The 14205-nt window shown below is 38.2% G+C and overlaps 1 protein-coding gene across 7 annotated transcripts in view; it reads right to left on the bottom strand.

Moving 5' to 3' along the window:
* Positions 1–377: 377 nt before the first annotated feature.
* The window catches only part of LOC131537542 (NLR family CARD domain-containing protein 3-like), a 30259-nt gene continuing 16431 nt past the window's right edge, over positions 378–14205 (bottom strand). For 2 of the 7 annotated variants that reach the window (XM_058771063.1, XM_058771064.1), the window contains exons 5-7: positions 13884–14057; positions 4642–4688; positions 378–1809 (exon numbers count right to left, since the gene is read on the bottom strand). In XM_058771063.1, coding sequence (XP_058627046.1) covers positions 1262–1809; positions 4642–4688; positions 13884–14057 — 769 coding nt within the window. In that variant the 3' untranslated portion in view covers positions 378–1261. Of the gene's footprint in view, positions 1810–4641; positions 4689–8319; positions 12531–13883; positions 14058–14205 lie in introns of those variants that run through there. The other 5 variants (XR_009270312.1, XR_009270311.1, XM_058771065.1 and 2 more) reach the window with 5 other exon arrangements.

Genomic DNA, 14205 nt, shown 5'->3' with positions numbered 1-14205 from the left:
ACGCTGTAGCAAAAGGCAAAAAGAAGAAGAGAGCGATTTGATGGTGTCCTGAGTTTTTAAACTCGGCTTTTGGACACGTCCCAATGGGTGTCTTAACCAATTAGATATGACCTTAGCTCGTTTCTCCTCCCCGTCATAACTCATGTATGTTATCTGGTCAGTCACATGTCCGAACTTTACACGCTCTTGCAAAGTATACTTTTGGATGTGATTTCTATAACCAGAATATGATACATTTGACAAATAATTGATTGGAGAAACGTTTAAAGCATTATTTTTCAAACTCATACATACCAAACAAGGATTTGAATAGTTCATTTAAATAGTTTATTAATCATTTACTTACACTTTCTAAATTATCTTATGAACCACTGGCAACTCCTAAATAACTGGTTTGTAAATAACGTAATAATTTAGAAATTATAAATTGAGTATTAATAAAGTATGAAAATGCAATTATTAAACATTATAGATATGCTCAAGAACAACGCATTTATACCTGTATTTATAAACTGCTTACTAATGCCTATTAATGTTGTAACAATGTTTTATAAAGGATGAATTGACTATTTACTAATGCTTACCTAATGATTCATAGTGTGCAGTCATTATCTTTAACTGTCTAAACTAATCATACAGTAGATGGACAGATTGATACTTTTTGACTTTCACTGAATGATTATGATGTCTGTTTTCTCATTCAGCACTTGTCATATAACACAACTGTTCAGTATTTCAAGTACATTGTTACATTTATGTTTCAGATATAAATACATACTGTATGTACTAGCCAAAACATGTATAGTTTGTTTAATACAAACTAATAAACCATACCGATATCTATGATGATATCTGCTATAATTTGACAAAATGTTTTATTCTTGACTGTGTAGGTCACTATGGAGTTTGTGCTATTCTTCTTCTAGTTCACCAGCAACATGTGTTTAGAGAGAAGAGGATGAAATCTGAAACTCGGTTCCTAGAGGGCCTCTGTCCTACAGAGTTTAGCTCCAACCCTAGACACACCTGAACCAGCTAATCAAGGTTTTCAAAGTGTTACCAGGCAGGTGTGTTGGAGCTGACTGAAGCTACACTCTGAAGGACAGTGGCCCTCAAGGAGAAGAGTGTGACACGTGTGAGAGCAGAGCTTTAGAAACAGAAACAGAATTATCAGAAAAGGTTTTTAAAAGATCGTGACAGAGGCTCACATCTAATGCTTTAAATTTACATGTGATTTACCAATAAAGTGTGCATAAGTTAGTTAGAAATGGTTTCTTTGTTGTTGAATCTGACACAGAGTCAGTTCAGAATCATAAACTCTGAATCCAGCATAGAGGGGTTCAGTGAATGTGGTGTTGAATGTGTGTAAGTGTGTGAGTGTGTGTGTATCAGAAATACTGTAGAAGGACAGAGTGCCGGCAGACCAGTCCAGATACACTCCTACTCTATTATAAAGAGCTGAAGGGGCAGATAAGTCAGTTCGTTTATTATTGTGCCAGACAGTGAATCTATTATCAGAGCAATCCAGACACCAAGATTTGTCATTGTACCCAAACCTGCAGTCACTCCCTCCTTTTCTCTTGACTCCTTTATATGCCACTGCTGCATGACACCAGCCGCTCGATTCAACCTCCCAGTAACAGCGTCCAGTCAGACTCTCTCCACACATAACCCGTTCACCACCAACAAATCTCTCTGGATGATCAGGATACGGCTGTGGCTCTTTCACATATTTTGCCCATTTGTTGTCCTCAGACAGAATGATGCAAGTGTTTGCTGTGTTTGGATCCAGTGTGAGATCACAGGCATCTGAACACAAGATGAGAGATGAGAAATGTGTCAATGCTGGATAACGTTTGGACAACAAAAATCATTGTTCCCTGCCAATACTCCACTCGTACTGCGTCTTGTTAAAGACACTATGGGAAAAGCCTTTTTTCCTTCTGACTGAAGCCTTATTCAATCACGCAGTGAAACTGCACGGCCATTGGTTTGTGCAGTGTGTTAAAAAAGAACCAATGGCTCAGCAGCGGAGCTGCACGAGCCTATGGCGACGGAGCCTGCCAGAATGGGCAGAGCCATCTGGCTATATAAGTGGCCGTTTCGCCATAGAAACTCAGAGTCTTCTCCTTCAGCGACGATGACGACGACGACTTTGTCTCTCACTGATCCAGGAAGCCTGCTCGCCGTTGAAACGCCTCGCAGCAGGAACCAGTGACCTCTGCTCGGCTGAATCCGCTGCCTTCTCAGCGCCATCAGCACTGCAGCAGTTCCGGTCCCGCTCCCCTGCAGCCATCTGGCGAAGCTCATGCATTTATAAAAGAAGTAAATGGTGTTGTTGCAAATGCTGCGCCGTTACTGCAGTTCCCTGCACGCCGATGACGGCCATAGTGAGTGCATTTCCTGTTTGGGGAAATCCCATGCAGATGCCCCGCTCGCTGGCTCTGATTGTTCTCACTGCGAGAACATCAGTCTCGCCTCTCTGCGCTTGCGGATAGCTTTCTTTTCAGAGGATCTCAGTGCACGGCTGAGAGCGAGCTCACGTTGGCTCAGAACTCGCAACACCACACAGAGAGGTTTCTCCCATCCTATCTTCCGAGCCTGACCAGCGTCCCTCTGCCAGCGTGAGCGATCTGGTCTCGTTTGGGGGGAGTGACGAAGAGCTGAATGATGACAGCATGTCATTAGCAGCTTCGGACGCAGAGGAACTGTCGGGCTCGGTAGCTGACCCCGCCCTCCTGGCTTCGTCCGCTCCCAGCGTCGCCAAGGCCGGGTTGGATGCCGAATTTCTCTGTGTCCTCTCGAATGCAGTGGAAAAGCTGGGTCTAGAATGGTCTCCACCAGAGGAGCCATCTCACAACCTTCTGGATGAGTGGTTCCTGCCGGGGAGCCATCACGACGAGCTCACGGGATCATGGCGCTCCCCCTACTCCGCTCGCCTCCGTACTTCTGCTTCGTCCGCCCTCACCATGGTCGACGGCGCTGAAGAAAAGGGGTACGAGAAGACGCCCGCTGTTATAGTGGGAAAAATAAAACACAAACATGTCAAAAAGAGAGCAAACTTCCTCTTCCATGTCTCACGAGTGCCCCACCCCCGTGCAGCCGGCCACTTGAGTTTATCCAACCCCTCGCCACGCGGGCCAAGGCCTGGCAGGCCATCCCCGGAGTGTCAAAGTGGTTTATGGGGATAATAAAACGAGGTTATTCACTCCAATTCGTTCAAAGACCCCCGCGCTTCAGCGGCGTGGTCTCCACTTCAGTGCAGAGCGAGAACGCCCACGTTCTATGCTCAGAGGTGATGATTCTGCTGGAAAAAGGAACAATAGAAAGAGTTCATCCAGCTCAGAGCGAGTCAGGCTTCTACAGCTGTTACTTCCTCATCCCCAAAAAGGACGGCGGCCTCCGGCCCATCCTCGATCTCAGATGCCTAAATTATGCCCTCATGAAGAGGTCGTTCAAGCTGATCATATTGAAACAGATCCTCTTGCAGATTCGGCCAGGGGACTGGTTCTTTTCTCTGGACCTGAAAGACGCGTACTTTCACGTCCAGATAGCCCCCCATCACATACGATTCTTGAGATTCGCCTTCGAGGGAGTGGCTTCCTTCCCTTTGGACTGTCTCTGGCCCCCTGCACTTTTACGAAGCCAGCTGGGCCTCGCCGTCCACATTTGCTAGGTTTTATAATCTGGACATACCGGCCTTACATGCCAGGGTTCTCTCTGCTTAATGGCACATTTTATGCATGGGAACCTTTCTGACGGAGAACCTGTGACCGCACGACGCTCAAGCTCTCTGATTGGTTACTTATATGTTTCGGCCCAGGGTGTCGAAATGCAAGAAGTTGTGGAAAGATTATCCAGGCCGGGTGTGACCTCTTTGAGCTTAGCCCGCTTTAGTCTTGGAATCATTGTTATGCTTCCCTTGAGCATTGCATGCTTTAGGAGGTATAAAATTGAGTCGTTCCTCTACCAGCACGGCGTGATTGTACTGTGTTCCCATAGTGTCTTTAACAAGATGCAGTACGAGTGGAGTATCAACAGGGAACGTACTCGGTTACTGTCGTAACCTCAGTTCCCTGAGATATGGAACGAGTACTACGTACTTGCTGTGCTGGATAGCTGCATGACTCAGTCATCGCTTCAGTCGAAGAAACCTGAGTTCCAATGGCGAAACGGCCACTTATATAGCTAGATGGCTCTGCCCATTCTGGCGGGCTCCATTGCCATAGGCTTGTGCAGCTCTGCTGCTGAGACATTGGTTCATTTTTAACACACTGCACAAACCAATGGCCGTGCAGTTTCACTGCGTGATTGAATAAGGCTTCAGTCAGAAGGAAAAATAGCGTCCCATAGCGTCTTTAACAAGACGCAGTACTCGTTTCGTATCTCAAGGAACCAAGGTTACGACAGTGACATAATACATTTACTTTTTTGCCTTTTCCTGTTATAATATCAAACTTTTGTGTACATAAATAGAGCTGATAGCAAATCACCGGTTGCCTGACATTTCACAGATTGTAATTTAATGTTACCAATGCTTTGGCAATGTTAAGCCTTTTTACCATAGCAATAAAGCTACATGAATATAGTTTACAGCATTCTTACATATGTGTGAGAGATAGAGTTAAACACAATACCTACATTTTCTCAGTCCTGGAGTGATTCTAAAATGATCTCTGTGGTCCAAACTAAAAATTAAAATAAAAATAAAAATTACTGTTTAATTATTTTAAAAAATAATGAATACTTAATGTTAGACTGTCAAAACGTATATTTAAAAGGTGTACATGTTTTATTTAAAACGTATATATTTACACACAAACGTACAACATATAAAAACATCGAAAAAGCGTTGTATGATATGTCTGAGGGAAATTTAAGTGAAGGGAATGTGGTCTTTCACCTTGTTTAATCCATAAAACATTTAATATCAAAAGCTGTTACTAAAATGAATTTTAGCTAATTTTGGCGTGTTGTATGATATTTTTTGTGTTTCCGTGACGTGAAAAGATAATGAAGAGATCACGCGATCTCTCTCCATTATGCTTAATACGTCTAACGTTAACCGAAATCTATGAAATAAGTAACTTAATGTAAACCACAGTAATGCGCTCATTTGAAGTTAACATGGGCATGTTGAATGGGTTTTTGCGTGTGTAAACTTTTGCAATTCATAGCGTTCAGTCACGTGACCGGCTCAAAGACCTGGAGGGCAAAACATCCATAAAACTACAGTACAAGTTAATTTTCCATCTGTTTCACAGCCGCAAATATTTAGATCACCTCTCAAAAGAATAACACAAAAGTATGTGAACAAAAGTTTTGGCCATTTGCATTCCATTTTAAGCACCCGCTGCAATATTTCAATCGCGACAAAACGTTGTGAAAACACTTAAAGTGCCTTAATATATTTAAAACAGTAATATTAAACCATCAAATTCAGTAATCTCTTTATTAATGGTGCGTTGTTTACATAGGTAAGCAGATGAGGCCGAAATATGAACGCAATCCATTTAGTGGTTCAGTTTTCCTTCTAATGGTTTTCTATGGAAAACCACTTAACGTGAAACTTTGCACATTGCGTTTATATTCTGGCTTCATCTGCTTGCCTGTACAAAATATACATCATCAATAAGGTGTTTACTGAATTTTGCCTTTTAATATCTGCGTTTTACTACATTACTACTTAATGCAAGCTGCGTAAAAATAACTGGTGGTCAGTGGAGCAAAGCATCGTTTGGCCCTCCAGGTGGGCGTTCCTATAAGGGTGTGACATCACGTGGAAACTATCAATTGTCCCGTGAAGAAAAAAGACGACATTAAACATGACTAACTAACAACAAGCCACGGTGAAATGTATGTCGCTCTTTTCAAACAGGGCGGATTAACGTTACACAGCGTTTCTGGTCTTGTGAAGGCGCTTTGGAAGAGAAGTTCATCGTTCCGAACGAAAATTAACAACCGAATTGTTTCACAATGCCGTTCAAAGCATCTCAGTCAGTTCCCTAGGTAGTGAATCACTAGATAGTGGAAGACCGTGGCTCAGTAAACACTGGGACAACTGATTAAAACGTCACCATTGGTATTTATCAACAACAAGCAGGACCATTATATTTTTATATTATTTTTATGCTATTTGAGGTAACTTAGCCCTATAATATGAAATGTACATGTTCTATTACTAATCCAGTCAGCATCAATGCTCCCTGTTATGCAATGGATTGTGGAATGGATTTGTGCCAAAAAAAAAAAAAAGTTGCAACTTCTGTTTCATCACAAACTTAATTAACAGATATTGATACATTGTAAATGATATAAAAGGCATCATTTAATTTTTTGAACTTAAAATGTACTTTTCTTTCTCCATCAGGGTGCTTTGTCATCGTTGCAAGATTTCAGATGCTGGCAAGTCAGTTCTTCCAAGCAGAGGTGTAAAATCCAGGGGTCAGAATGTAAAAGTCCTGCCATATATTTATTCCACCCATGAATTCAGCCAGCTGATTTAACTAATTAGTTCTACCTCCTGGAGAGGTGGGACCAAGTCGTTTCTTTCAAGTCACAAGCAAGTCTCAAGTCAAATCCCAAATCCTCAAAGAGTTAAAGTTAATGAGATAATTAAGTGACTAATTAAATAATGATTGTGCATTAGTGATAAACACCTGCTGTTATTGAGAATTACAGAGGATCAGATGTTGATGTTTTATTGGTTAAAAAGATGTCACCGTCATGGAGATCAGTGTTTGCTTTAGTTGGGCTCTTGACTCTTTTATTATTTCAAAGTAAATTAATGTGCATGTGCAGCATGTGGTGTAAAACACTGAGATCAGTGCTGTGCAGTGAGGAAATATTAGCTGCTTTTATGAGATAGTCATCATGAGCTGCACAATCAAAATAATTTTTATTTTTATATATTATTCATTTAAATGTTTAGGTTTTGTATAATTGACAGTGAAACTACACCATGCAAACAAAGTGTAGCTCTAATAGTTATACAGTAGTGAATGAATTTTAAATCTATATAATGCATATTAAAACTTGAACTCCAGTACTATTTAAAAACATACAGACATCAAGAACCAGCATATGAATCTCAACAATGGTGACAATCAACAAAATGCTTCAATGCATGATGGTAACACCATAGTAAAAACTCCCATCATGCACTGCATTATGCAAAATTATTGTCACCATTGTTGAGGATCATACAAGTGTTCATGTCTAAAAGCCTGAGCTGATGCAGTTTTTTCCCCAATATTGAAGCATTACCGTAGCATTTGTTTATTGTATTATTTTTTTTTTTTGCAATTCTGTAATAGTTAAATATCAGTCAATAAACCAAAGAGAGAGACCATTTCATAATGTTCATTCAAATGAGTTACAGAAGCAGAAAGAATAATCTAATATGTTTCAAGCATTCAAGTATCTGATTCAACAATGTACAAATGTTTGCTGTGAAATGATATTGCAATTGCTTAAAAGCAAATTGCTTTGAATTATTAAAAGGGTAAATAGACAAACTAAAACAAACAATGACCACAATTATGGTGGCATTGTGTTTTGTTTTGTTTTTTCTCTCTTTTTCTTTTCTTGACCAATAAAACATCAACATCTAAACCTCTGTTATTCTCAATAAGAGACTCTGCAGACATAAAATAATGTCAGTCTGGTTAGTAATGTGTGAAGCTGGTGATGCTGTTCATGGAGTCTTGAGCGATTTGTTTTGTTTTGTTTTGTTTTGTTTTTTATCAGTTGATTTCCTCCAAGGCTGTGGCTGAAGTAAGTGGTAGTACTTGTGTTTCTCTTTTCTTCAATGATGCTGCTTGTTAACAGCAGGTGTTCATTGCTAATTCACAATCATCATTTAACCCTCTGGGGTCTGAGGGTGTTTTGGGGCCCTGGAGAAATTTTGACATGCCCTGACATTTGTGCTTTTTTCAGTAGCTTATAAACATTTTAATGGCTAAAGTCTAAAAACACTGTATTCAGCACAAACTGGGCTACAATAATATGTGAGCAGCATGTACGTACATGATTGTGTTTTTGAGAAAACAACGTTTATGCGTGGTTATAAAAAAACTAAAATTTTAAAGTAACTGAAATAAGGCCATAAAACACATACAGAACATTTGTTCACAAGACTTTTGAGAACTGGATCTTGTAGCCTAGAATATTTGCTTCAAAATGATCTGAAAACAATCTAACTCACTCATTCAGAGAAAACAATATATTGATTTGCAATATATTAAGTCACTTTTTGAGTGGAAAGGCTCTATGCGAGAGGGCGTGAACTATCCTGGATAATGCTGTGACTGACACCTGAGGAGACAAAGGCCCGCATAATGAGCTCCATAATGAGCTATTGAGTCAGGTGTGTGACTGAGAGAGAAGAGTTACAAGAAAGAATGTGAGGAAAAAAGAAATGTGTATACGTATAACTATCACATAAAATAACTTGAGATTCACTTGCGAGTGCAGTTAAACAGTTTATTAGGAACAAACAAACAAATAAACAACAGAAGAGTCATGACATCGTGGGTGCAATATCCAAAATATCCAAAACAGTGGCAGGAAACTGGAACCCAGGAAAACGGGAGACAGCAGAAACTGCATGAGAAAACAAAACAGACGTGAGCAACACAATGAACGGACAAAGACAAAGCAAACATGGTTACAATACATACACTACCAGTCAAATTATTTAAACAGTAAGATTTGTAATGTTTTTTTTTTTTAAGAAGTGTCTTCAGCTCATTTATTTGATCCAAAGTACAGCAAAAACAGTACATTATATTTATTATAATATAGGCCTACATAATGTTACTACTCAAAATAAATAAAGCACCCCCCCCCCACCACTAAAATTAATAAATAAATTAGTGAGCATGTTGATAGGCTTATCAGGAGCAACTATATTATTACATTAGCGATCAGCAAGATTGCCCACGTGATTTTATAACATAGATGCACACATGCTTTGCATGTATTATCATACAATACAAAAACAACATTTTATAACTGAGAAACTAAATTATTATTGTTAAGCTTATTATAAACCTGTTTGAGCAGGTATTTGCAAACAGAGTAGGCTACTTCACAGTAAAGATTGGTCTAAACTTTCTTAGACATTACTTTTATATCATTGTTTATAGAACATATAACTATCCTCACGTCGTGCAACATTTAAATGCAATGAAAGGTTGCCTATCATATTTCAAAATGTTGCACTCGATTTCACACATTTTATTCTAGAGTTATAGTTTGGGAAAAGTTCACCTAGTAAATGTGTCCAACTTAGTCACAACAACACATTATAGAATGCCAATAAGAAACATTACTTACTCGGTATAAAGTATCTCCGCCGCCGGCTCCAGCTGCGTTCGGTTTATGAAGTAAACAAAGCTTTTTCCTCTCAGCGCGTTTCTGAGGTAAATATAACTCTTTTTCCTCTCAGCGCGTTTCTGAGGTAAATAAAAGGCTTATTCCTCACACCGCGTTCTTCCAAAACTGAAAAGTATCCGAGATGAACGCGTTGCTTCTTTGTTTACAGTGGTGTGGGCGTTTACATGCCGCGTGGCTCGTGTGGAGATTTGTAATAACAATAGCGCGAGCAGTGCGTGGGCATCACCTAATTAGAGATAATGAGACCAGACGGAAAAACTGGTGTGTACTTTCAAGACTAGGAGTTTATTGTTTTAATTCCAGGTAATATATGTAAATGTTTAGCGTTTTTACTACAATTATAATGTGCTTTACTGTACTCAGTGGCATCTACACTAATATTAGTCTGTTTCTTTCTTATTCCGAGGTCACCATAGCCACCCAGTCCATATCCAGATCAGATGGTGACCAAGAGATGACCTTTACAGCCCTGAATGTCAGCAGAGACCATGTCAGCTAGATGAGCTCCAGGACAAGCCATCGGGACAAGACCACGAGAACCAGACGTGTCCTCTCCTCAATCTGACCTGTGTTGCAGCCTAGAATTAAACCACGCCATGCTGGTTTCGTCTGGTCAGAGGAGAACTGCCCCCCGACTGAGCCTGGTTGCTCCCGAGATTTTCTACTCAATTTCTGTCACCGATGGAGTTTTGGGTCCTTGCCGCTGTCGTCTTTGGCTTGCTTATTTGGGGACGCTTGGCTGATTGCACAAATATTATTGGGAGAGAGCTGAACTGGATGATGTCAACACTGAATCACCAATGAACTGACTTTAGGTGGGAAAATGACTTGTTAATGTCATCTTGCATTATTTACAAACTATTTTTCTGTTTGATTCTGTAAAGCTGCGTTGATACAATCAGTATTGTATAAAGCGCTATGTAAATAAAGGTGACTTAATTTGATTTTATATACTGTAACACCTGGTTCATTTTTTTTTTTTTTTTTTTACTTCTGCCTCATTTTAAAGATGAAATTGTGAACAGTAATAATATTTGTAAATGTTTGTTTGCTAACATTTTGTTTAGCTTGTTTAGTTTTTTATTAGTTCATTATACAAAGTTTTTCTGGAGCTTTAAAGGGATAGTTCACCCAAAAATTTGCCAGGCCATCCAAGATGTAGGTGACTTTTTTTTTCTTCATTCCTGTATGTTTAGTTTGTATGAAAAATGTGATAACACTTTAGAATAGGTAACACTTGTTAACCCCCTGGGGTCGACAAACGCATATATGCGTTTTGAGGCAGATTTTCCTGATAAGGCCGAAATGAGCTTGAATTACTCTGTCGTTTTTGATCGTACAGATAAGAGCAATACACCATTCGAATCTGTAAGGGGTCTACTTTTATTTGTATACACTCATAATAACAACTAAACTTTGTGCTTCTGAAGAATAAAGAAAACAAACAGGGTGCGCTCTCTGTCTTCTCCGTCTTCGCAAACTGTTTTTAGAAACGCGTCACTAAAATGAACTGTAACTCAGCAAATACTTCACACAGAGACATGAGAAATATATCTATAGAAAGCTTATCGAAAACAAACATTCTGTGATGAAGTAATCCGTATAAAACCAACACGATGTTCAGTCTGTCCCGTCTGACTCATTATCTCTAATGTGACCCCGCCCTCGTGCGTCTCGCGCTGTTCATATGTAAATAGCCACGTGGTAAGTGCGCGCGTGCAAACGCCCAACACAAACAAAGAGGAGGTCGTTCATCGCGGCTACTGTTCGTTTCTGGAAGAAGATGCGCTGAGTAAAGGCAGGATTTCCCTCGAAAGAAGAACACGATTTCATCCAGCAGAGGAGATGAGTAAGTAATGTTTCTTTTTTACATTAGTTACCGTGTTATTGTGACATAAACTTGAACAGATCTACTAACAGTTAGCTGAGTTTTCCCCCAAACGACAACATGATGAATGCTACGCGTCTAAGAATGTTTAGACCATGTTTATTATTAATACTCTGTTCACAAATAGATTTTAATAGCGTGCTAAACAATAATAATTAGTTTCTCAGATATAAAATATATTTTTTTTATAGTACAAAGTACATCCTTTTATTGTACAAAGCATGCTTGAGTCTGTGGCTACAGAATCATATCATAGGCTACTATAAAATCATACATACTAGACTGTATGACTACAAAATCATAGTTGGGTTTTTCCCAAACTATAATTCCTGACTACAATGTTTGAAATCGTGTAAAACATTTTGAATATGATATTTAAATTTCTTACAGCGCGATGATGTTTTCATGCTCTACATAAAACAATAAAAGTAATATGAGTGTACACTGTAACATGATGAATGCTACGAGTCTAAGTATGTTTAGTACATGTTTATTATTAATAGCCTACTCTGTTCAGAAATAGATTTGAATAATGTGCTAAACAATAATAATTAGTTTCTCAGATATAAGATTTCTTTCTCTTTTTTATGATAGTGATATATATGATATTTATGATATATATACAGATGTTCCTAATATTAACATGCTCACAAATGTTTTTTTTTTGTTTGTATTTTATTGAATCAGATACCAGCACCAGATGTATCCTGATGTCTCTTCAAACTGTTTTCCTCTGAGAGCATTGCACCAACATCAGATGTTCAACTACACTGATATTCTATGTCAAAACAAGCTCCTTTTCTACTGATTGTTTTTTTTTTCTTCTTGAATCCATGGAAAGAAGTAGAAACACTTAAATAACACACGTAAATATCAGGTATGATTTACTTGTTTCACTTGTTGAACAGAATCTGCTGCAGGAATGACTCAAAGTCTGTTCACATCTCTGTGGTTAGATCAGTGTGCACAATAATGTGTCTTTGACCTTCATTATGTATGTTTTGATTATACTGTGTTGTAAATAAAATACAAATAATTTAAAAAACCCTTTTTTTCAATCTCCTCACATTCTCTCTTACCTGCCTCACAGTCACAGTCACAGTCACACTGATGGGCCATTAGGGGAGGGCCCTTTGTTGCTCAGGTGAGACTCACTTAATATTCATGGCCATTGCCACTCCCTCGCATATAGACCCTCGATCACAAAACATGTCTTGAAAATTTTAAATCAATATATTGTTTTCTGTGAATGAGTAAGCAGAATGATTTTCACATAATTTTGAAGTAAATATTCTAGGCTACAAGACTGATTACTCAAAAGTCTTGGTCAGGACTATTTAGTATGGGTTTTAAGGCCTTATTTCAGCTACATTTTTTTCCCCAAAACTTACTAACCACGCATAATATTTTTTTTCTAAAAAATGCAAACATGTACATCCATCTTGGTCACATATTATTGTAGCACAGTTTGTGCTGAATACAAAAAAAATTACATGTTGGTCAATAGTATGTTTTAAGTAGCTGAAATAAGCACAAATATCAGGGCATGTCAAAACATCTCAAGGGCCCCAAAATGACCTCAGACCCCAGAGGGTTAAGACTTTTCCCTCAATAAATTATTAATTTGCTGCTTATTAATAGTTAGTGCGGTAGTTGTTAAGTTTAGGGATTGGGTAGGATTGGGGATGTAGAATAAGGTCATGTAGAATAAGGCATTAATATGTGCTTAATTAGCACTATTACATGGCTAATATTCTAGTAATATGCATGCTAATAAGCAACTAATAGGTGTAACCGTAAAATAAAGTGTTACCAAAAATGTTATAAATGGAGACTGTTATTAAATAAAGGCTATTATGTGTTGTAAAGTGTGTTTTAGTGATTGATAAACACCAGTTAATAATTTTGTTAAACTATAAAAATATGTTTATGTAGTTTATGTAGTTCCCCAGCAATTTCCTATGATGCCCAAATAATAAATCTTAGTTGAGGTAACATAAAACACAATTTTAATTGACATAACTTGTTGTAGTCTTCTAAATGTTTGGCCAATTAAAACATTTTAGTTGAATGCAGTATAAAACTAGTTCAGTAAAGGTTGAGCCAACTAAAAACATATCAATTCAGATAACACTTTGAAGTCAGAAATTGACTGAACGTAAAATTTCTGTGGAACTAGTTACTAAATAACAATTAGTTGAAACCGCTTGGAATTTTTTTAGTTTGCAGGTATTAACAAGGGATCTTAATAAACAGTCTCATTATTTACTAATTATGTTCACCTAAGTAGGACATGTCAAAGACTAAAGTGAAAAGGAAATATGAAACCAAGACAAATGAGCAAGGACTAAACAAGACATAATCCTAAATCCATAATGTTGTAGCACTAGCTAATATCTACATTGTTTTAAACAAAATGGATTATTCAAGAAGAACAGAGAACATTCTGGATCATAACAAACATGTATTTATCAAGGCCAATGTTTGAATCAAGAAAAATTGAATCTCAAGGCATTAATAAGTTATTTAATTTAATAAGCAGTGAACTTTTTCAAAAACTCTCACCCACAAAAAAACACAGATCAATGTAACATACTTGAGTATGTGAAGTTTGTAGTTTGGATCCTCCAGTTTGTGTTTGAGCAGCTGGACTCCTGAATCTCCTGGGTGATTATAGCTCAGATCCAGCTCTCTCAGGTGTGAGAGGTTTGAACTTAGAGCTGAAGACAAATAACCACAGCCTTTCTCTGTCACCATACAGCCAGACAACCTACAAAACAAGAGATTAAATAAGACATTGTGATCACGTTACAATGGAACTTTAAATACTCAAATGATACAAAATGTTTAGCTGCTATCATTTCTCTTTCAGCGGGTCACATTTTGCAAGTTTAATGGAATTCTGTCTGTAGTAATTT

This window comes from Onychostoma macrolepis, chromosome 03, assembly GCF_012432095.1.
Source record: "Onychostoma macrolepis isolate SWU-2019 chromosome 03, ASM1243209v1, whole genome shotgun sequence".
In the NCBI taxonomy this organism is placed as follows: Eukaryota; Metazoa; Chordata; class Actinopteri; order Cypriniformes; family Cyprinidae; genus Onychostoma; species Onychostoma macrolepis.
Note: the sequence above shows the minus strand (reverse complement) of the source record. Positions and strands in the feature narration are given on the sequence as shown.